Here is a 22,511-nt window from a genome sequence, read left to right as displayed (position 1 = left end):
CTATTTAATGTTTTCTGCTTTTTTTTTTCCTTTCTCCCTTCTTCCTCCCCAGTTACAGGCCGATTCAGAAAAACGTGCGGGAGAGCAGGCGAGCGCCCGCTCTCCCGGTGCGCGCACAGACCACTTTCTTAGGCGCGCGATTCAGGAGGGTGGCCTATGCAAATTAGGGCCCACGTCCCTAGCACCTCCTTTTTGACAGGAGCGGAGGCTGTCAGCGGGTTTGACAGCCAACGCTCAATTTTTCCGGCGTCTGTTCTCAAACCTGCTGACAGGCACGGGTTCGGAAAATGGACGCCGACAAAATTGAGCGTCCGTCTTCCGACCCGCGGGCCATGGGCCAATTTTTTTAATTTTTTTTTTTTTTTACTTTTGGGGCCTCCGACTTAATATCACCAGTGCACAGAAAAGCAGTTTTTACTGCTTTTCTGTGCACTTCCCCGGCGCTGGCAGAAATTAACGCCAGCCTTTGGGTAGGCGCTAATTTCTGAAAGTAAAATGTGCCGCTTGGCTGCACATTTTGCTTTCTGAATCGCGCGGGAATACCTAATAGGGCCATCAACATGCATTTCCATGTTGCGGGCGCTATTAGTTTCGGGGGGGTTGAACGCGCATTTTCGACCCGCTATTACCCCTTACTGAATAAGGGGTAAAGCTCGCGTGTCAAACGCGCGTCCAAATGCTGGCTAACAGTGCGCTCCACCGGCCTGTTAGTTTGCTCTCTGATCAGAGGTAAAAAGCATCTTGCTGTTTTTTTTTACATACAGAAACATTGCAGATACAGCTTATCTCATAAGCTGGAGTCACGCCACAGCTTAAGCAAGTTGTTACGTCAACCAAGTAAAGCTGAGCTGGGACATCCCTATAGTCTGTTGTTGTAAGAATATCTCCATAATGCCGCTAAAGTTATTGATTAGGGACTGATTTACTAAGCTGTGCTAAACATGGCCTCTATCGCACTATGGGGTAGATTTTCAGACATACGCGCGGGCGTACATGTGCGCCCGATTTTATAACATGCGTGTGCATGTTATAAAATCGGGGGTTGGTGCGCGCAAGGGGGTGCACACTAGTGCACCTTGCATGCGCCGATGCCCGCAGGCTTTTCCCGTTCCTTTCCCCCTTAACTAACCTTCCCCACCCCCCCAAATTTTTGTTATACCTTTTGCACCTGCTGGCAGCCTGCCGACACAAGATCCTCCGACACAGTGCCCTCGGGCCACGTCCCCGCCCTTTTAGTAAAGCCCTGGGACTTAGATGCGTCCCGGGGCTTTACGCGCTTCGTGGGCCTTTATAAAATAGGCCCGGCGCGCGTAACCCCCCATGCACGTAAATCCCCCAGAAAATCTGGCCCTATTAGCGTGCATTAATGGCTTTTTTTTTTTTTTTAAATGCAGTTTACATTAAAGAAAATGCGGGGGGGGGGGGGGGCTATTTACTAAAGTGCATTGTTAATGTGGTAGCAAATCAGCCTTATAGTTAAATGATTAGGGGACTGCGTTTTTCTACAGCCACTCCCCCTCCCCACACCAATTCATGATGGAGTTGTAATTACCTCAAAATCTTGAGGACCTAAGTGTCCATACTGGTGTTTTGTGTTCCATATTTTTACTGAATTAAAAAATGCAGCTCAGTCACATAACAAACGAAATGAACAATTATGCAGACATAACCAGGATGTGCATGGCAAAGACCAGCAAAATTATAATGAAGAATATACTCACAAGACATTCTATAAGACATTAAATAACCCCAGTTACATATTTCTACAGCTTCCCAAATTGCACAAAAAAACTGCATCTGATTTTATGCTTTAAAGCTCTAATCGCATCGCATCATTGGGGAAACTAGCACTTTGCTTGATTTTCATTACTGGTGTGGTGCTAGTTTTCCAATGGTGTACTTTATTTAAAAAAAAAATTGATGCCATAATCCCAGCCAAAAAGGTTACCTAAATTTATGAACACAGCATAAAAATTAAATCATAAAATAAATTATGAAAGAGTAAAATCAACCCATCACAGTTAGACCAGCCCATAATAGCCCCAGAACCCACAAACATCAAGTTTCAAGATAACATAAATCACCCTTTCTGAACATGACCCAATCCTCATTACTATAATCCAAGTCAAAAACTATCATACCCAGGCTTCCACTAAGCCTTCTACCAGGGAAGGATCCAGGCTTCAACCTTTTTTATGGAACATGAAAACTCTGTTTCAACCTAAGCTCTACAGGTAACTTTCTCCAAGGACAAGCAGGATGGTAGACCTCACACATGAGTGACATCATCATATGGAGCCCCAACACTGAAAACTTATGTCAAAGTTTCTAGAACTTTGACTTGGCACATGGACATATCCAGCATGCCCTACATCACATGTCCACGCGGGTCCCTCTACAGTCCTAAACAGCAAGGCAAAGAAGGCAGGGATTTTATTCCAGGTACTTCTTGATTCCAAAGAAAACAGGAGGACTCTGTTCCATCCTAGACCTAAGGGCCTTGAAGAGATTTGTCAAAAAAGAAAAGTTCAGGATGGTTTCCCTGGGAACCTTGATCCCTCTTTTTCAAAAAGGGGACTGGCTAAATTCCCTCAGTCTTTAGGACACACACACTCTAATCAAGATCTTTCTCAGTCATTGGGAGTATCTCCAATTCATGGTGGGAAAACAGCTCTTCCAGTATTGGGTGTTGCCATTCGGGCTAGCGTCTGCCCCATGAGTCTTCACAAAATGCCTGGCTGTTGTGGCAGTGCACCTCCACAGGATGGGGTGCATGTTTTCCATTATCTGGACGATTGGCTGGTCAAGGGGCCATCAGGTCTATGCACTTGACCATCCAGGTGTTGAGTCACTAAGGTTCGTCATCAGCTAAAGTCCAATCTCAGCCCATCACCTTACTTGGACTTCAAAGGAGTCCTGCTAGACATGGCTCAGACCAGCAGGTGTCAGCCTGGCAGAGCCAGCACGTGTCAGCCTAGCAAATGTTGAGACTGTTGGGCCATATGGCCCTCAACCGTCCATGCCACTCCCTTGGTATGTTTACATGTGCGCAGAGCCCAATGAACCTTGAGGTTGTAGTGTCGCTAGGCCATACAGAACCTCCAGGATTGCATCGGAGTCACTTCGACCCTCCGGGACACTCTGTCCTGGTGGTGGGTACTTTCAAATCTGGAACTTGGATCCCTTTTCAAAGTCCTCCTATCCAAATTGTCCTAACCATGGATATGTCCACCCTGGGCTGGAAAGTTCATGTAGATGGGCTCAGCACCCATGGTCTCTTGTCTGTTCAGGAGAGCTGTTGTCAAATCAACTTCCTGGAGCGTCAGATGATCAGGTACACGCTATGGGCTTTCAGAGATCGGCTGTCCAACTTTGTTGGACAGCCGATCAAAATGACAACCAAGTTGTGGTGATGTATGTCACCAGGGAGGTGCGGGATTGTGCCTCCTGTGTCAGGAAGCAGTCCAGATCTGGTCAATGGCCCTGTCCCACGGGATGGGGTTCAGGGCCATGTACCTGACTGGGATGGAGAATGTGGTAGCGGACAGACTGAATTATGCCTTCAGACCCCATGAGTGGTCCCTAGACCAGGGAGTTGTGAATCTGATATTCCACCTCTGGGGGAGACTTGGATCTCTTCACATCCCCTTGCAACAGAAAGGTGCCTCAGTTCTGCTCCCTGTAGAGGTCAGATGGCAAGCCAGCCCTGGCTACCCTTGTTTGACATTGGGGCAAGAGTCTTTTATATGTGTAACCTCTGATTTCCTTAGTGGCAAAGACTCTCTTTTGAAGCTTCCCGAGGACAAGGGGACTATGATCCTCATAACCCCTTATTGGCCGAGACAGGTTTGATTTCCACATCTACGGGAGTTGTCCATTCGGAGACCATTTTGTCTGGAGACTTCCCCAGATCTCAATACGCAAGTTCGAGGCAGGTTGTGACATCCAAATTTCTGAGCCCTGTTGCTCACAGCCTGGATGTTGAGAGGTTAGTCCTGCAACCTGTGTCTCTGGTCCTGGTGGCTTATAGAAAGCTTCCATTAGAAAGTCCTATGGACTGACGTGCAGAAGGTTTTCCATGTGGTGTGAGCAGAAGATTCTAGATCCGTTCTCTTGCCCCACACAAAAACTGCTTGATTACCTTCTACACCTATCTGAGGCTGGCTTGAAAACCATCTCCATTAGAGTTCATCTGAGTGCAAAAAGAATATACCACCATGGTGTAGATAGTACGCCATCTCTGTACAGCCTATAGATGTACATTTTATGCAGGGCCTGCTTCAGTTGAAGAGTCCCTTAAGGCCTCTTGCTGTGTCTTGGGACTTCAGTGTGGTGCTGCACAAGTGTGACTGGAAGTACCTGACCTGGAAAGTCTTATTTTTGGAGGCAGTCACCTCAACCTGCAGGATCAGCGAGCTCCAGGCCTTAGTGACTTATCCACCTTACACTAAGTTTTATCATGATAGTGGTCTTGCGTTCGCACCCTAAGATCCTGCCTAAGGTGGTGACCAGACTTACATTTTAACCAGTTCATTGTCCTGCCAACATTCTTTCCCAGGCCCCAGTCACATGAAGGTGAACGAGCCCTGCACAGTTTGGACTGCAAGTGAAGCCTTAGCTCCATCCAACTTTTTGTTTCTTTTGATAGAAATAGGTTGGGCATTGCCGTTGACAAACTGACACTATCAAATTGGTTAGCAGATTGTATCTCCTTCTGTTATGCCCAGGTGGTACTTCATCTTGGGGGTCATGTTGAGGCTCATTCTGTCCGAGCCATGGCAGCGATGTGGCCCACTGGTGAGCAGTTCCTGTGGAGGAGATCTGCAAGGCTCTGACATGGAGTTCTCGCCCACATTCACATTTCATTATTGTCTGGATAGCGATGGCCAACGCAAAGGTAGTTTTAGCCAGTCCTTCGGAATCTGAGGTGTAGAACACAGCTCTCCCTGCCTAGGGCCCGTTGTTTGAGTTCAGGCTGTCTTCCCCCCCCCCCCCCAATCTGTTTTCAACAGCACTGTTCTTGTGCCTGTTGGCATGTGATTTGGATGTCTGTTGGTCCCCTTTTTATGTTGGGGAGCAGCCTTTAGCTAGGGATTCACCCATGTATGAGGACTATCATCCTGCTTGTCCTCGGAGAAAGCAGAGTTGCTTACCTGTAATAGGTGTTCTCAGAGGATAGCAGGATTTTAGTCCTCACTAAACCCACCCGTCACCCCACGGTGTTGGGTTTCTCCTAATTTTCCTTTTATATTATTCTATGCTATAAGACTGAAGAGGGACTTTGTGTGGACATGTGATATAGGGCATGCTGGGCCCTATAACTTTGACATAAGTTTTCTGTGTCGGGTCTCCATCTGATGTCACCCTTGTGTGATGACTAACATCCTGCTGTCCTCGGAGAACACCTGTTACAGGTAAGCAACTCTTCTTTATTCCACAGAGAGGGGACAACTACGGAGAAGGTTCTATTGCACAACCAGACCTTGCGCATCTCATGAAAAAAAGGGATAAGCTAATAATTCCCCTGGATTTGAGTGTAATTAGCTTTTGGGGTTTGGCATGTCAACTTCTAAAGCTAAGGAGACTCGTTACTCCTCAATACCCACAAAATTAGAGTCAGTAATTTTATATTTGATCCGGACTTAAACGTTTAACCAGTTTAGAGATTTTAGTTTTTAGTCATTTGGTGCATTTTTGGCCCACACATGGGCTGTTACAGTAGTCTAGTTATGACAGTCTGAAAATGGACAAAGTAACTTTTTTATTAACCATAATTTTACAAAAAGCATTTCTGGCACCTGTACTAAATTTGATTCTATAATAGAAATAACTGGGGTTTGTTTATTTATTTATTTATTTATTTTTGGTTTTTTATATACCGATCTTCTTGCATTGGATGCAAATCAAACCGGTTTACAGTAAAACAATTCAACTTGCCAAGTAGCATTACATGGAACAAAGAACATGGAACAATATAATAGTGCTTGCGAGCATTACATAGAATACTAGTAACAAATTAAACATTTAAACCTTTAGAAACCATTAGTGACAATTCTTATAGCGAATTTGATTAAATGTGCCTTAAATGATAAAACGAAAAACCAGGGGAAAAAATTGACTGGGTTTACACGAAGAAGGGGATAGGGAGGAGAGGCAAAAGAAAGAAGGTGTAAAATAGGGAAGGATATAGGGTGAATTTATAACAAATAGAATCAATTAAAGATGTCTTGGATAGTATATATTGGGTCTTCAAGGAAATGCCTGACTAAATAGCCATGTTTTCAGTTTTTTCTTGAACGGGATCTGGCAGGAGTCTAGTCTGAGTTCTGGTGGGAGGGTGTTCCAGAGGGTAGGACCTGCAGTGGATAGTGCCCTGTTACTTCGCGAGGATTTGACTTGAGGGACGAATAGGGTGCCTTGGTAAGCTTTCCTGATCGGTCTCTTGGATTTGTGGGTGCGTAGCTGAAATGTGATATCCATGGGGGTGAGTTGTGTAAAGATTTATGCATGATGGTTAGAATTTTGTATAGAATTCTATGTTTGATCGGTAGCCAATGGAGAATGTATAGGATAGGTGTGATGTGGTCTCTTTTTTTAGAGTTGGTCAAGATCCTGGCCGCAGAGTTCTGTAGTATCTGTAGAGGCCTAATGGTGGTAGCTGGAAGACCAATTAGTAGAGAGTTACTGTAATCAATTTTTGTAAGGATGATTGATTGTAGAACCAGGCGGAAGTCTTGAAAATGCAGTAGTGGTTTTAGCTTTTTCAGAACTTGTAGTTTGAAGTAGCATTCTTTTGTCGTGTTGTTTATAAATTTTTTCATGTTGATCTGATTATCAATGAGCACTCCTAGGTCTCTTACGAAGGTTGAGTTTTTGAGGTTGTTCGATAAAGTTGATGTGGGGTTGGGGGGAGAGTTAAAGACTATTTGTTGTTGACCATTTATGGGTGAGGCTGTATCTCTAGATAAAAGGTTATCTTCCTGAGAGATGATGAGGTATTCTGTCTTGTCTTTGTTGATTACTAGATTGAGTTTGGTGAGGAGGGCGCTGATTTCAAGAAAGCAATTCTCCCAGAAGATTAATGAATTTTGAAGGGATTTCTTAATAGGGATGAGAATTTGGACGTCGTCCGCGTAAATAAAGTGTTTGATTTTCAGCTTAGAAAGGAGGAGGCAGAGCGGTAGCAGATAAATGTTAAATAGGGGAGAGGGAAGAGCCTTGAGGGACTCCCAGGTTTGAACTGATAGATTGTGATTCTTTGTTATTGATTTTTACCTTAAATGATCTATTGCTGAGGAAAGAGCGGAACCAGTCTAGGGCTGTGCCTGAGATGCCAATCTCAGCTAATTGGTTGAAAAGGATTGAATGGTTAACCATGTCGAAAGCTGCCGACAGGTCGAGGAGAATAAGTAGGTGTGGTTGTCTTTTTTCTGAGCTCAGTAGAACGGAATCCATGAATGAAATCAGAAGGGATTCTGTGTTTCGGGATTTACGAAATCCGTATTGTGACGGAGCCAGTATAGTATTATCTTCCAGGTAATCTGTGAGTTGTTTATTTACTATTTTTTTGATGATCTTGGCGATGAAGGGTAAGTTGGCTATAGGACGGAAGTTGGATGGATCATCTGTTGACAAATTAGATTTTTTTAGTAGAGGTTTCAGTATGGCTTGCTTGAGAGAGTCGGGCACTTGACCTTGAGTTAGTGAGCAGTTGATGATTTCGGCGATGGGTTTCGCTATGGTGTTTGGAATTGAGATGAGAAGGTTTGATGGGATGGTGTCTAGTGGGTGAGAGGAGGGTTTGAGTTTCTTTAGGATATTCATAACTTCAAGAGAAGAAGTAGTCTCGAAGGATTCTAGACTATAGTTCTGATGTGATCTTGTGGTTTGCGAAGTTGGAGTAAGTGGTATGGGGGTGGAGAAGTGTTTGGTGAGATTTATGATTTTTTTCTCGAAGAAGGTGGTGAGTTCTGAGGCTTTGGAGAGAGCTTGATCGTCTGGAATTGAAGGAGGAGAGGGTTTGGTGAGGGCGGAGACGTATGAGAAAAGAGCTTTAGAGTCAAAGATAAAGTGGTGAATTTTTTTAGCGAAAAAGTCTCTCTTTGTTTTGAGGATAGTGTTCCTGTATTTGTTGAGTGTGCCCTTGTAGCTTGCTAGTGTTGTAGTTGAGGGATTTCTGCGCCAGATGTGTTCTTTGTTTCTGAGCTCTGATTTGATGGACTTCAGTTCCGGGGTGAACCAAGGTTTTCTGTTGTCCTGGGCTTTGTGAAGCACCTTGGTAGTTAGTGGGCAGGTTTGGTCTGCGATTTTGTTGATAATCGCGTGCCAAGACGTGATGGCTGAGTTCACATCAGAGAGGTCGAGCTGTGGTAGTTCCTTATCGAAATGATTGGATATGATTTCGGTGGAGCAGGGTTTCCTGAACCGGATCGTAGTTTTGGGGAATGGAAGGGGCAATGACATAGCTGTCTTAAGGACTGTTGAGATGATTAGGTGGTCCGACCAGGGTACTGGTGTACAGGTTGGACGGGATGAGAGAGAGATGCCTTCGTTCACGAACATCAAATCCAATGTATGGCCTGCTTTGTGAGTTGGGTTATCAATGATCTGATTGAAACCCAAGTGTTTGAGTGCGGATAGGAAGGATTCGCAGTTATTGGAACGTTTGTTCAGGTCTACATGTAAGTTAAAGTCTCCTATAATTAGTGCAGGGGAGTCATAGTTGATGTGTTTAGTTATGTATTCAATCAAAGGAGATGGGTCGGCTTCTAATTTTCCTGGTGGGGCATTTTCCTGGTGGGTTCCATCTCCTGGCTTCCCAATAGCAAAACTTCTGATTTATAGGAGTTCAACATAATTTTACTGTCCACCAGCCAATCTGATATTGCTACTAAATCTTCTCTCAATTTAGATAAAGTTGTCCTATTCTAGCACCAGGATCTGAAGGTCATTGCATAGATATTGGATCTCATGCCTTGAGCCTTCAGTGCTATCTAGAATACAGTTTCATTTATTATTGCTATCAGGAACATGTGGTTTGCTCACTGATGTGTTTTTCTTTACAGACCTGGGTCGGCAATAAGAGAAGAAAAATGACCAGCAGGAGCACACTGAATTCTGGAGCAGTTTCGCAGGGGAGGCTGTCTAACTCTCCCACCGTGCCTCCGGAAGTAGCAATTAGGAATGTGCCAAATATTGCCCGCTTTCAAAGTCAGCAGCCTCCTCAGACTTCCAGCGGCCAGGTGGTGGTGACCGGTGTATATAGCCCAACCAGTTCTTCCAGCTGGCAGGGATCTGGTGGTAAACAGTCGACCGGTCCAATGGCCGACGTGCACAAAAACTCCGTCCAGAGGCTGGTTGGCAAAACGGACATGGAGCTTCAGCAGCAGCAGCTGGCCTCCGTGCAGAGACATGTCCCCGTTTCCAAAAATTCCTCTCTGCCACTAGGTGAAAAAACTGTTGTTTTGTCTTGGCAGTCGAGCCCTGCAAACTCTGTGTATGCCAAGAAAAGCTACGGCAGCTCTTCAGGCCACAGCACGGAAATGATAGTACCTCAAAAGACAGTCGCATGGTCCCGGCAGTATAAAACAGAATCATCTGGAGTTCAAAGGTCATACAGACCTGAGCACTTAAGTGCTAGCCTTGTATCGCATGCTTCTGCTGGGCAAAGAGGGGCTGTTAGGAACCCTTCCTGTGGCGCCCAGAATCTGGAAATCCGGGAAGTTTTCTCATTGGCAGTTGCCGACCAGAAGCCAAGGATTGTGGTAGGAGGTGCAGTCCAGAAGCCCCGTGCAGCAGACGCTAGTTGCTTTTCCATTGCGATGGAGACGGGCGATGTGGACGAATACACCAGGGAGGAAGAGCTGGCCTCCATGGGAGCACAAGTACAAAATTACTTAAAGTATTGTGAGAGCAACAGCTCGCCTCGAGCGGAGAGCCAAAGCTCAGCTTCACCTGTATCAGCAAGAACGGTCAGCTGTAATTCACAGCTGGCGAACTCCAGGGACTTGCCTGACAATGTACCATATCATAACCGAGACTATCGCTTGTCGCCAAGTACCTCATTACATACCACCACAAGTACATTGTATAGCAGTGCTAATCCATCAAGAAGTAACTTCTCTTCTCATTTTGCAGCATCAAATCAACTGAGGCTGTCTCAGAACCAAAACAATTACCAGGTAATCTGTTGATTGAGTTGCAGTTGTATTTTAGGCAAGGGAGGGTAGAAGAGGAAGTCAGATCCTCGGATTTCCTAGGTGTTGCTATTTTTGTGTTTGTTTTTCTTTCTTGCAGAATTCAGACAAAGACCAAGGGGATCCATATCTCGTCCCAGAGGCAGATGTATTGAGCATTTATTCCATAGATATTGGGACATAGTTCATTAAAGGATGGGCTTTCAAAAGATTTAACTGGCTAACTACAGTAGTTTAGCTGTTCAAATCTAGCAGCAGATTAAAAATTCTAACCCCCCTCCTGCCCAAAGTTGACGAAAGTTGTCTGTCTAAATGTGCAAGACACACACGTTTTACAGGACCTGGACCAAAGGCGTTAGTTGATTAGTGCGTATTTTCATTTCTAACCAGCTACATTTATCCACATAATGCCAGTCGCACAAAGAACATCTCTAAATCTTCTAGATTCAGGTAATGTTTCAGTACAAATACGGCATTATTCATTTAGGGCACAGAAGTCCATGATAAGATGGGAGATGCTGATGTCCACTAACCAGGAAGGATAGTTCAGAGTAATTATATCTGATGATTTCAAGGTAGAGAGACGGGGCAACAAGGCGGTGGCTAGAGCCAGGGGAATGCTAAGGTGCATAAGGAGGAGTATAATTTATTAAAAAAAAAAGTAACTATGCCGTTGTACAGTTTCAGTGAGACTTCATCTGGAGTACTGTCTGTATTCTTTTGGAGGCCTTGCCTCCAGAAGGATATAACTAGAATTAAGATGGGCCAGAGAAAGGCGACCAGAATGATGTCCTTGCATCAGAAGCCCTATGAGAAATCTAAACATGTATACCCTAGAGGAGAGGTAAGACAAGGGCATTATTAATAATGGACAAGAAGGAAACCTATTTTGAGTAAAAGGATGTTCTGGGAAAAAAGGGGGTCATAATATGGGGCTCTAAGTGGACTTACATTAGGACATGTTTTTTTCATGGAAGCATGGTAGTGGAAGCATGACATCTCCGCCTAGGTTGGGTTGTGGAAGCTAAAACAGTAACTGAGTTCAAGAAGGCATGGGATAAACACAGAGCATCGTTAGTTGCTAACACTGGAAAGAGAAGAAAGCACAGCCTAGCAATGCGTACTTAAGCGTTCATAGTGCTGTACTCGCTTGATACAGCAACAGTTGTTGGGGATGCCAGAATGTACAGCAAAAAAGTTAATGACATGTTGGATGCCTGGGTTACCGTTAGGACTTCTGGCTGGCGGCTGGGACTGTCTGGAAAGCTTGCATGTTCTTTAATAACTGGAAGACCTAGTAGAAATGTAGGCGCTCACGTAGCCAGGTCTGTGTGGCAGGCTATGCAGGGGGCCCTGGGAGACCACTTGTTTTGGTGCAAGGCATGCTAAGTGTTGCTGGCTATTTTATTACAGAGCCTTGTGGTTAGGCACAGGGAGGGTGGGTGCTGGAAGAGATTGTGGGGATCTTGCATGGTCGTCTACCTAAGATGGTGGCGTCCTGGATAAGGAGAAATCTGACCGGCAGCTGAGAAGTATCCTTAGCAATGTAAGCAGCATAACTGGACAGACTGGATGGGTTGGATGGTCTCTCTTTCTGCCATCATTTACTATGTAGAGTTTCACCATTCCAGATTATCTGAGCAGAGTTGGAATAAATCCATATCACTGGGATTAAAATCGTCCTGCTTGTCATGGTGCGATACTTGTCATGGTGCGATACTCGTCCTGCTTGTCATGATGCGATACTCATCGCGAATGCCGGTATAGAAAAACTTAAAATAAATAAATAAATAAATGGGGGTTTTTAATGTTCACAAGGTAGACATAACGAGGGTAACTTTCAAAAGGTCTTCTGCGGGTCAGAAATGGCCCTTTGAAATATGCAGCTGATGATAATGCCCGTAAAATTAACCTCGCACACGCTGTGAGAGTGCACCTGTAAGCGCCGAGGTGAGTCGTGCGTCAGGAGGGGATGGTGTGTGGGCAGGGTTAGGATTTGCATGCATACTTTTTTTTTAAATTTTATTGTGGGTAATTTTCAGCAGCCCGCATATATTTTGCCAATGCTTTCTACCCGCAGGCTTCAGCCTGAATTTTCAAAGTGGATTTATCCGCTTTGAGGGTTGTTCCCTGTACATGCAGATGCGCAGGGAGTTGTGCATACTTTTGAAAATCAAACCACACGCAAATGCTTTCTCCTCCTCTGTGTCGTTCCCCCTCCCCGAAATGCCTCCTGCCAGTTCAGGGAAAAGTAGATGTGCACTCTTCCCCGCACAACCCCCAAATAATTGTCAAAAGCTGCTTTACACTCCGAAACCGGGGTTTATGTATGTAAATCCTTCTAAAAATCCTCCCTGTAAAATCTGTATGTAAAAGCCGGGATCATTTTTCAGAGCAGATGTCTGTATGTATTTGCTTGTTAACACCCAAGCTGTGCATGCACTCTTGAGGTCAGCCTCTTTCTGAGTGAAATACTTCTCGGCTTAATGGCTCCTTTTTTGGCAAACCCCACTGGGTGCTAAAAATATTTATAACCAAATATTTGTCTCACCTAACGGAAAATAGCAAGAGGCACATTTTGCTGGAATAAGTTTACTCCCTTTCCCCTCCACCCTCATGTTGTACTTGAAGATACAATCTTTGTTTCTGCTTTATTGTGGAAGAGACACCCTTTTCAGTTAAATGTTCATCAAATCTTGTAAATGTTAGTTTCAATCGGGACAATTTCAAAATTATATAACATCAACAATTTTTTTTATTTTTTTTTAATTTTTCTGGAGGAGTAGCTTAGTGGTTAGAGCCAGCAGGCTGTGAACCAGAGAAGCTAGGGTTCAAATCCCTCTAATACTCCTCGTGACCTTTTGAGCAAGCCGCTTCATGTCTCATTGCCTGAGGTGCAAAGTTAGGGCCTGATTTACTAAGGCCTTTGTCTCTTTCTCTGTGGGGAAAATGCTTAGTAAATCAGGCCTTAGATTGTTGGCCTTCTGGGGACAGGGACATTTCTACAGTTCTAGAATGTAATCCACTTTTGAAGTGGCTGAATTGTAGAATATAAAGAGAAAATTTAAATTTAATTTTCGGAAGTAACTTGAAAATCACCCCTTATTGAAAATTTTTTCTTTCTTTTTTTAATAAAATAGTCTTGTAATGCAAGAGAAATAGGAATACAATAAATCTGTACCTATGGCTTTAAAAGCTGCTTGCTTCTCAAAGGCTAAGCAGGTTTGCTGTCAGTGTTCCCAAGTCAGTTCATACGGTTTTCTCATGGCAGGATAAAATCACACTTCATTAGTGCCTAAACCTTTAGGTTGGCTGAAGCAAGAATGTCGTCTTCACTATCACATTTCAAAAGTTCACCGGGCAGTGCTAAGCTAGAAAACATTTTCTAATGTGTGGATTGTGTTGAGCGAGATATTTGCACCTCATATTGTAACAGTATTTACTTGATTAAGCAGAATGCCGGAGCTGCTGATTTTTGCTGCTCTGCCTGGTTCATTAAAGAGAAGCAGAGGTGGAGGTGGAGTTGGGTATTGAATTGTGGTGATTAGGATGCAGAAGGGCAAACATCATCTAGGTATTTTTTTGGAGGGGTGGGGGAAGTGGTGTTTTTCCTTCTCTCCCCCCCCCCCCCCCCCCAGAATCCATGATTGGATTATGCCGACCTCCATTTTTACTGAGTCCAGTAATACGATCACATTTCAAGGCGCGGGGGGGGGGGGGAGTGGGGTGAGGAATACTACTGGAGCCCATTCATTTTGTCTGTCTGTCACCAAGATCAAAATCTGGACCTGTCTAACAGGCCGATACAGTACAGTGCGCTCCGTCGTTGGACGCCCGTTTTCCCTTACCCCTTATTCAGTAAGGGGCGGAAAACGCGCGTCCAACCCGCGGCACCTAATAGCACCCGCAACATGCAAATGCATGTTGATGGTCCTATTAGGTATGTGCGGGCGATTCAGAAAGTAAAATGTGCCGCCAAGCCACACATTTTACTTTCAGAAATTAGCGCCTACCCAAAGGTAGGCGCTAATTTCTTCCAGCACCGGGAAAGTGCACAGAAAAGCAGTAAAAACTGCTTTTCTGTGCACCCTCCGACTTAATATCATGGCGATATTAAGTCGGAGGTCCCGAAGAGTAAAAAAAGTTAAAAAAAAAAAAAAAAAATTTGAATTCGGCCGGCGGCTGTTGGGCCAAAAACCGGACACTCAATTTTGCCGGCGTCCGGTTTCCGAGCCCGTGGCTGTCAGCGGGCTCGAGAACCGACGCCGGCAGAATTGAGCGTCGGCTATCAAACCCGCTGACAGCCACCTCTCCTTTTGCCCGTTTTTACCGCCAGGCCTAATTTAAATACTGTATCACGCGCACCGGCGAGTGGTCGTTCGCCCGCTCTCCCACAGACTTTACTGTATCATCCTGTAAGTGCAGTAGGTATTCTGTCTGCTTCTCCTGGAATCTAGTAACAGCTTCTGTGTTGGTCATTTGCAAATATTGATAAATTAATTTAAAAAAAATGTGTTGAAGAGGTAAGTCTGGTTAAGTTCAATGCCTTGTTTTCCAGCTGGGTACCAGAGGCACAGGGAGATAGTGACTTGCTAGAGATACCAAAGAGGGCCAGTGGCAAGTCTCAGGACCTTTTCTGAATCAGGTTTACAAGATATCCCTAATGAATGTGCTTGAATAATTAGATTAACTTAGCTTCTGCTACTTATTTTAATATGAGGAGGTAAGTACTGTAAATTATAAGATAATCTAATTGGAGCTTCCTGTTCCTTTTGACTTGATCCTGCTGTTATGCTTAAATGAATATTGATTATATTTTAAGTTGCTTGAGATGTGGTTTATTATACATTTTATTTAGTGCACCAATGTTTTGTTTTTGTTGCATTGTTTACGTTGTCACTGTTTTGCTGTATGCTGCTTTGTATTAGTTTCACCATGAAAAAGCAGCCTACACATCTGTAAATTAAATTTATCGGCGTACTTTGGAGGCACACATGTAACTCTGTCTCATGCATATGCTTTGTTGATATACTGAAAACTGGGGTAAGGGGGTGGGCTGATGACCGGTTAGAGTACAACTGGTATATGGTCTGTTAGTGGAAGTAAAGGGCCATTCTTCCAGCCTCCTAGAGTTCATGCTTCATACAGTTAATACTGCAGTCTTTCACTTTTCTTAAAAATTCTTTTAATTCATTTGTCCATATTTTAAGAAAATTACTGCAAAAAAAAAAAAAGATCTTTTAGATAAAAAAAACAGCAGTGCAGGGCAGCTCTCTGCAGTGATAGTATAAAAATCCAAGAAATATTGGGCCTTGTTCAAAATAAAAACGTTTTCAATAGACACAAGTTGGGCTGGAAGTAGCAAGGCCCATTGTATTGTTGTATGTATAGATCACAACGGTTTACAAGATGACATTCATAGTAACAAAACGATTGGTTAGGATGTTGAAGTTCACATGTAGGTATTAATTTCTATCTATCTAGAGATGGTTTCTGGGGCAAATGGAATTACGACCAGAACATAAGGCAAGGAGTGATTGTAATCACAGATAATAAGGTAGTTTTCACTTCTTAGTCTGTGGTTTGTTTGAGAATCATGCATTCTCTCATTTGATTTATTCTTCATGATGCGATTATCATTTGTCTGTCTTGTCTTTTATTGGGTCCATATATTCTGAGGTTTAAGTTAAATTATATGCGTTAATGTATAGCCATGTTTTTAATTCACTTTTAAATTTCTTTCTTTCTGATAGCACACACAGTGTTTCCAGTAGAGAGTTCCAGAGCTTTGGACCTGCTATGGAGAATATCTCTTATTTGAGTCAAATGTGTGTTCCATATAGTGGGAATATTCAGGAGACCTTTATTTTGGGATCTTAGTGTTCGTTTAGGGTTGTCGTGCTGTAGTGTCACTCCTAGCAGTCCGGTGTTATTGGAATGAATGATTTTGAATATTATCGTTATTACTTTATAGTAGATTCTGGATTGTACTGGTAACCAGTTCAGAGCCATCAGCGAGGGTGTAACATGATCATATTTTCTGGATCCTGTCAAGAGCCTTGCTGCAGCATTCTGTAATAGTTGTAGTGGTTTTAAGTGCTTGCAGGAAGATCTAGAAGTAGGGAGTTACAGTAGTCAAGGTTAGAGAATATTAGATATTGTAGTACTGTACGAAAGTTGAACATTTTCTACTGTGAACCTGTGTTAGAAACTATGCAAATCAAAAGAAAACCGCTTGATTGCCAGCCACACTCCATCTGTATGGTGAGTGGGTATAATGATCTTTTATAATGTCTTGGTACTTTTTTTTTTTTGCCTTTTTTAAATTAAACAAAAATGTAATTTGGGATGGGGGATTTACATTGCTGCAAAGGGAGGCTTCACAGAAGGGATGTTGCACCCAAAGAGAGCGCTACAGTAAAACACGCCTGTTCTCTGATGTCACCCCCCACCTCCCCCATAATAGCTCGGCTGGTGCTTTCCTTACAGAGCCAGAGCCCGTTCCAGAAGGATGACCTCGCTGTTAGCAGCGGCAGCCTGCCCACATTACTGGCTTTTTTTCTCTCCAGCAGGGGAACAGCTTGATTATCAGCTTCAGGCTGCTTTTCAGGTTACAAAGATGAGAAGAAAGTGGCATTGATCTCCCAAGACTGGCCGAGAAGACACCGTTCTCACAGATATATTGGGTGTGCAGACAAAAAAGTTCATAATTTTTTGCTTCATTTATTTTTTTTTTTTCCCACTTTTTTTTTTTTTTGTTAGTGTGCTCTACAATATTGTGGGGCGCTAGGAGAGCGATCCCACTCCTGGGTGATGTGTGTCCTTGGGCCACGGCTGAAGAGGTGCCGCGGGAGGTGTGGCATGCCCGAGCATGGGCTGGACGGGAGCAGGGCTGGAGAGACATGGAAGACAGGCCCTCCTCGGGACCTGCACGCTTCGGAAGACCCAACAACGCAATGTTGGTCTTGTGAACAGTCCTCCGACCGTTCCCAGCCCTTTCGGACCTGCCGCAGGGTACGGCACGAAGCGGCATGCCAGATGGAGGCCAGGGCAGCGAAGACTGGAACATGGATTCAGACGAGACTCAGGCATAGACGTGGACTCGGGAACGAGGTGCAGGATCCATAGACGTGGACTCAGGCATAGATGCAGGATCCTTAGACGTGGACTCAGGCAAAGACGTGGACTCAGGAATGAGGTGTAGGATGCATAGACGTGGACAGGCACAGGCGTGGACTCAGGACTGGATGCACAGAGGTGGAATCAGGAACGAGGGCTGAAGGAAGACATGGGCACTGTCCCTCAGGGCGCCCTACTCAGACCACCCGCGGGACTGAGTCGCGGACGACCCTGCCTCATGCGCGCCCTACTCAGCCCTGGAAGGCTGGTCGCGGACCACGCAGAGAGCGGGAGAGCACAGGAAAGAGGAAGCAGGTTCGCTGCACTCCTGGCAGCACAAGGCAAGGATACGCTGCACTCCTGGCAGCACAAGGCAGGTTAAAGCATCAGAATCAGGAACAAGGATAAAGACAGACCTCAGGGCTGGAACAAGGACATCTGGAACAGCAGGAACATCAGGACTGGAACACAGATACTGGAACAGGAGACACACCTCAGGGCTGGAACATGGACATCTGGAACAGCAGGAACATCAGGACTGGATCAAGAGACAGACCTTGGGACTGGAACGGCAGGCAGACATCAGGACTGGACGAGGAGCTCCGACAGGTAACAAGAAACATAGGACCTTGCAGAAGTGCTGGAACACGGACGACTTCCTGGAGCGAAGGATCTCAGGAGTGACCAACTCCTTGCGAAGGCAAAGACAGACTGAAAGCTGAGCCCTTTAGTAGGGCTGAGGTGGACAACGCCCAGGGAGGGGTCAGCAGGGGGCCACACCTGTCTGGCCCTTTAAGAGGAGCAGAGAGACGCGCGCCCGCGCCCTAGGGAGCTGGAGAGAAGAGCTGGAAGCTGGTGGCGTCCTCAGCCACGTGGAAGGCCAAGGAAGCAGTGGAGCAGCCCTGGGCTGGAGCTGGGTGAAGGCAGGTCAGTGGAGCAGCTCCCAGCTGCAAGGACAGAAGCAGGAAGAAGCAGAGAGAGGTAAGGCTGGCTGCAGGCACCGGCAGAGAGAACAGAGAGCTGTAGCAGGCTGCAGGCACTGGCAGGGACGGCTTCCCAGCCAGGCAAGGACCCGGGCTGTAGCAGGCACCGGGAGGGACAGCCTCCCTGCTGGCTGAAAGGTCCCAGGATCGCAGCAGTACGTCGGGGGAAGGCAGAAACATGAGCAGAGAAGCCGACCGCATGGCAGCAGCTGCGGGAACGGCCCCAGCTGATTCAAGGAAAGAGAAGCAGCGTCAGCAGCCTGACTGGCTGTTTGTGAAAAGGTAAGAGCCTGCCCACACTTCTTGCGGGCAGGAGCATAACACTACAAGCCAAATGAAAAACCACTGTGCACCCGGAATATATATATTTGCTACAAATCTTTCTGGCTAATTATAAAAAGATTGCCCATGTGCCCATAGATGCACGTTTCAGCGTGCGAACAGAGAGATGCTGCAATTTTAAATCATGCACGCACTTGCACACGTATATTTTACAATACACCTCCCGTGCATAAGTATGTGCCTAATCTTAAGAGATTGCTTGGGAAAACATACCTCACATATCTTTCCTAGGACTTGCCGGCTTTTACACGCGTATGTAGGCGGATGTTAAAACGCGCTCACGCAAAGGACAACCCAGTTTTTCCAATTAGTCCACCAGTTTGCCCAGTTAATATCAAGGTTTTCAAGACTCCTCTGGTTCTTTATTCTGCACGCTCCCAAGTTGACCCAGAACCTTCACCCTGTTCACCCAAAACTTGAGATTTACAGCCTTGTTCCTCATCTGCAGCAGTAGTAAAGTTACGCGGATAACAAGCCGGCATGCGTCGCGGATTCCAGTTTTAAAATGCGGAATTAATATTGGCCCTGCCTTTTTAAACACTTTTTTTTTGACGCGTGCTCTGTATATGCGTGTGTACTTCGCAGCTTTTTAAGATCGGAATTGCTCATGCACAGCTCACATACGCGCATATGTAGGCATATTTGCGTGAGTAACGCTTTTACAGTCTGCCTCCTTGTGATTTGTTAAGATAAGCATTTTGAGTTCATTGAAATAATTTTTCACAAGTACTACGGGATTTCTATAAAGATCCTAAGGCTCTCCAGGATACAAATTGATGCTGTTAAGCTCTCTGTTGTGCAGAAATTTCCTTCATACTCATGCATATACTATTGCAGCTCTTAATATCCGGTGTTTCTTCATAGAATGGAATCTGATGAAAGCTGAGTTCTTGGTCATGATGACTAAAAGAAATTTCCATTTTCCACCTGAACTGAGAAACTGTGCCTAGACCTACAGAAAGGAGATTACATTGCCTTGATAGCAAGAGATATTTATGGCCATATTGCAAAAAAAAATTGTAACTTGCAGATAGGTTGAGCAGACATTTTAGTGGGCCAATTCATACTATTTGTGCAGGTATTTATCTCAACTTTATACACAAGAACACAAAACATGCCACACTGGGTTAGACCAAGGGTCCATCAAGCTCAGTATCCTGTTTCCAACAATGGCCAATCCAAGTCACAAGTACCTGGCAAGTACTCAAACATTAGATAATCACACGCTACTATTGCTTATTAATTACCGTAATAGCAGTTTATGGATTTTTCCTCTAGGAACTTATCCAAACCTTTTTTAAACCCAGTTACACTAACTGCTGTAACCACATCCTCTGGCAATGAATTTCAGAGCTTAACTATGCTCTGAGTGAAAGAATTTTCTTCGATTTGTTGTAAATAAGCTACTTCCTAAATTCATGGAATGCATCCTGGTCTGAGAAAGTAAATAACCAATTTACATTAACTTGTTCAAGTCTTTTCATGATTTTGTAGACTTCTATCAAATCCCCACTCAGTCGTCTCTTCTCCCAACTGAACAGTCCTAACTTCTTTAACCTTTCCTCATAGGACAGCCTTTCCATATCATGTTGGTCACCCTTCTCTGTACTTTCTCCAGTGCAGCTATATCCTTTTTGAGATGCGGTGACCAGAATTGCATAAAGTATTCAAGGTGCAGTCTCACCATGGAGCAATACAGAGGCATTATGATATCCTCTGTTTTACTTTCCATTCCCTTTCTAATAATTACTAACATTCTGTTTGCTTTTTTGATCTCCACAGCACACTGAGCCAACGATTTCAATGTTTTATCCACGCCTAGATCTCTTTCCTGGGTGGTAACTCCTAAGATAGAACCTAACATTCTGTAACTACAGCTAGGGTTATTTTTCCCTATATGCATCACTTTACACTTGTTCACGTTAAATTTCATCTGCCATTTGGATGTCCAATCTTCCAGTCTCGCAAGGTCCTCCTGCAATTCATCACAATCCACTTCAGATTTAACTACTCTGCATAATTTTGTGTCATGTCAATCATCATACCCCTTTCCAGATCATTTATAAATAAATTAAAAAGCACCGGTCCAAGTACAGATCCCTGAGGCACTCCACTGTTTACCTTTTTCCACTGTGAAAACTGATCATTTAATCCTACTCTGTTTCCTGCTTGCAGTCCATAAAAGGACATCACCTCCTATCCCATGACGACTTAGTTTTCTTAGAAGCCTCTCATGCGAGACTTTGTTGAATGTCTCCTGGAAATCCAAATATACCACATCTACCAGTTCACCTTTGTCCACATGTTTATTCACCCCTTCAAAAAAATGTAAGAGATTTGTGGGGCAAGACTTCCCTTGAGTAAATCCATGTTAGCTGTGTCCCATCAAACCATGTCTATGTAGATATTTTGTAATTTTATTCTTTATAACATTTTCCAGGATTGTTCCCAGCACTGAAGTCAGGGTCACGGGCCATAGTTTCCCGGATCATCCCTGGATCCCTTTGTAAATATAGGGGCTATATTGACCATATTCCAATCTTCAGATACATCAGACGATTTTAATGATAGGTTACAAATTAATTGAAATAGGTCTGAAATTTCATTTTTTGGTTCTTTCAGAACCCTGGGGTGTATACCATCTGGTCCAGGTGATTTACTACTCTTCAGTTCATCTAAATCATCACCCATGAAAACTTTCTCTGGAACGGGTATCTCCCCAAAATCATCTTCAGTAAACACCAATCAAAGAAATAGTTTAATCGTTCCGCGATGGCCTTATCTTCTCTAAGTGCCCCTTTAAACCCTTGATAATCCTGTCGTCCAACAGACTCCCTCACAGGCTTTCTGCTTCAAATATAGTTTAAAAAGTTTTTATTGTGAGTGTTTCCCTCTATGGCCATCTTCAAATTCTCTCTTAGCCTGCCTTATCAGTGTCTTACATTTAACTTGCCAGTGCTTATGCTTTTATCCTATTTTCTTCTGATGGATCCTTCTTCCAGTTTTTGAGTGAAGATCTTTTGGCTAAAATAGCCCCTTTCACCTCACCTTTTAACCATGCCATTAATCGTTTTGCTTTCCTTCCACCTTTCTTAATGTGGGTAAAGTCAATCAGATTGATCTAGTAGAATTTTTTTGTGTAAGCTTATATATATATATATTCAGAACAGGAAAACTATCCTTTTTTAGGTGCATGAGAACAGACTTCACAAGGGGAGTATTAACTTCCTGAAATGAAAGAACTTGCTGATTTCCAAGTGACTTTTCTCTTTGGCATGCCTCCATGTACTCTTAAGGCCCTGTAACAGATGCATGGATGTCAGTAGGTGCTGCTTTGCATAGAAGGGTGATTTTAGTGGGTGGTGTCTGCATGACCTGGACAAAATTGAATAGATATCTGTTCTTTCTCTTCCTGTCTTTAGTTTTGCACTGGTATAGCCCTGGACTCATGCTAATCGCAGCATTCTAGAAGGATGACATTTTTTCTTACATGCTCATTTTGGTTTCTCTTCTGTTCTTTTGTAACAGCAGAAGCAATCATGGAAATGAATCCGTATTGCTGGGCCTGGTTTTGGCTTCATGAGCCAATACATGTCCTATGCTTTGAAGAGTCTTATATGGTGGGGGAAAAAATGGGAGCTAGTGAATCAAGTGGGCCATGCCGACTCTTTCAGGTGTATAAATCTCCTCTCTGCATGGGATATACACTAATTTACCATGAGAACTGATTTATATATTTAAAAAAAAAAAATTAAATAAAATTCCATAAGCAAAAAAACGATACAGCACATTCTTATATATCCACCCCATGGTGTTTTCCTTATTTGCAACATTCAGTCCTGTTCAGTACAAGCTTTGCAGAGCCTTGAGG

The 22,511-nt window shown here is 44.1% G+C and overlaps 1 protein-coding gene across 3 annotated transcripts in view; it reads left to right on the top strand.

Moving 5' to 3' along the window:
• The window catches only part of HDX (highly divergent homeobox), a 200,913-nt gene that overhangs the window by 21,762 nt on the left and 156,640 nt on the right, over positions 1-22,511 (top strand). For all 3 annotated transcript variants that reach the window (XM_029606566.1, XM_029606567.1, XM_029606568.1), the window contains exon 5: positions 9,066-10,181. In XM_029606566.1, coding sequence (XP_029462426.1) covers positions 9,066-10,181 — 1,116 coding nt within the window. The remainder of the gene's footprint in view (positions 1-9,065; positions 10,182-22,511) is intronic.

The sequence above is a fragment of the Rhinatrema bivittatum genome, chromosome 6 (assembly GCF_901001135.1).
Source record: "Rhinatrema bivittatum chromosome 6, aRhiBiv1.1, whole genome shotgun sequence".
Classification (NCBI taxonomy): domain Eukaryota; kingdom Metazoa; phylum Chordata; class Amphibia; order Gymnophiona; family Rhinatrematidae; genus Rhinatrema; species Rhinatrema bivittatum.
Note: the sequence above shows the minus strand (reverse complement) of the source record. Positions and strands in the feature narration are given on the sequence as shown.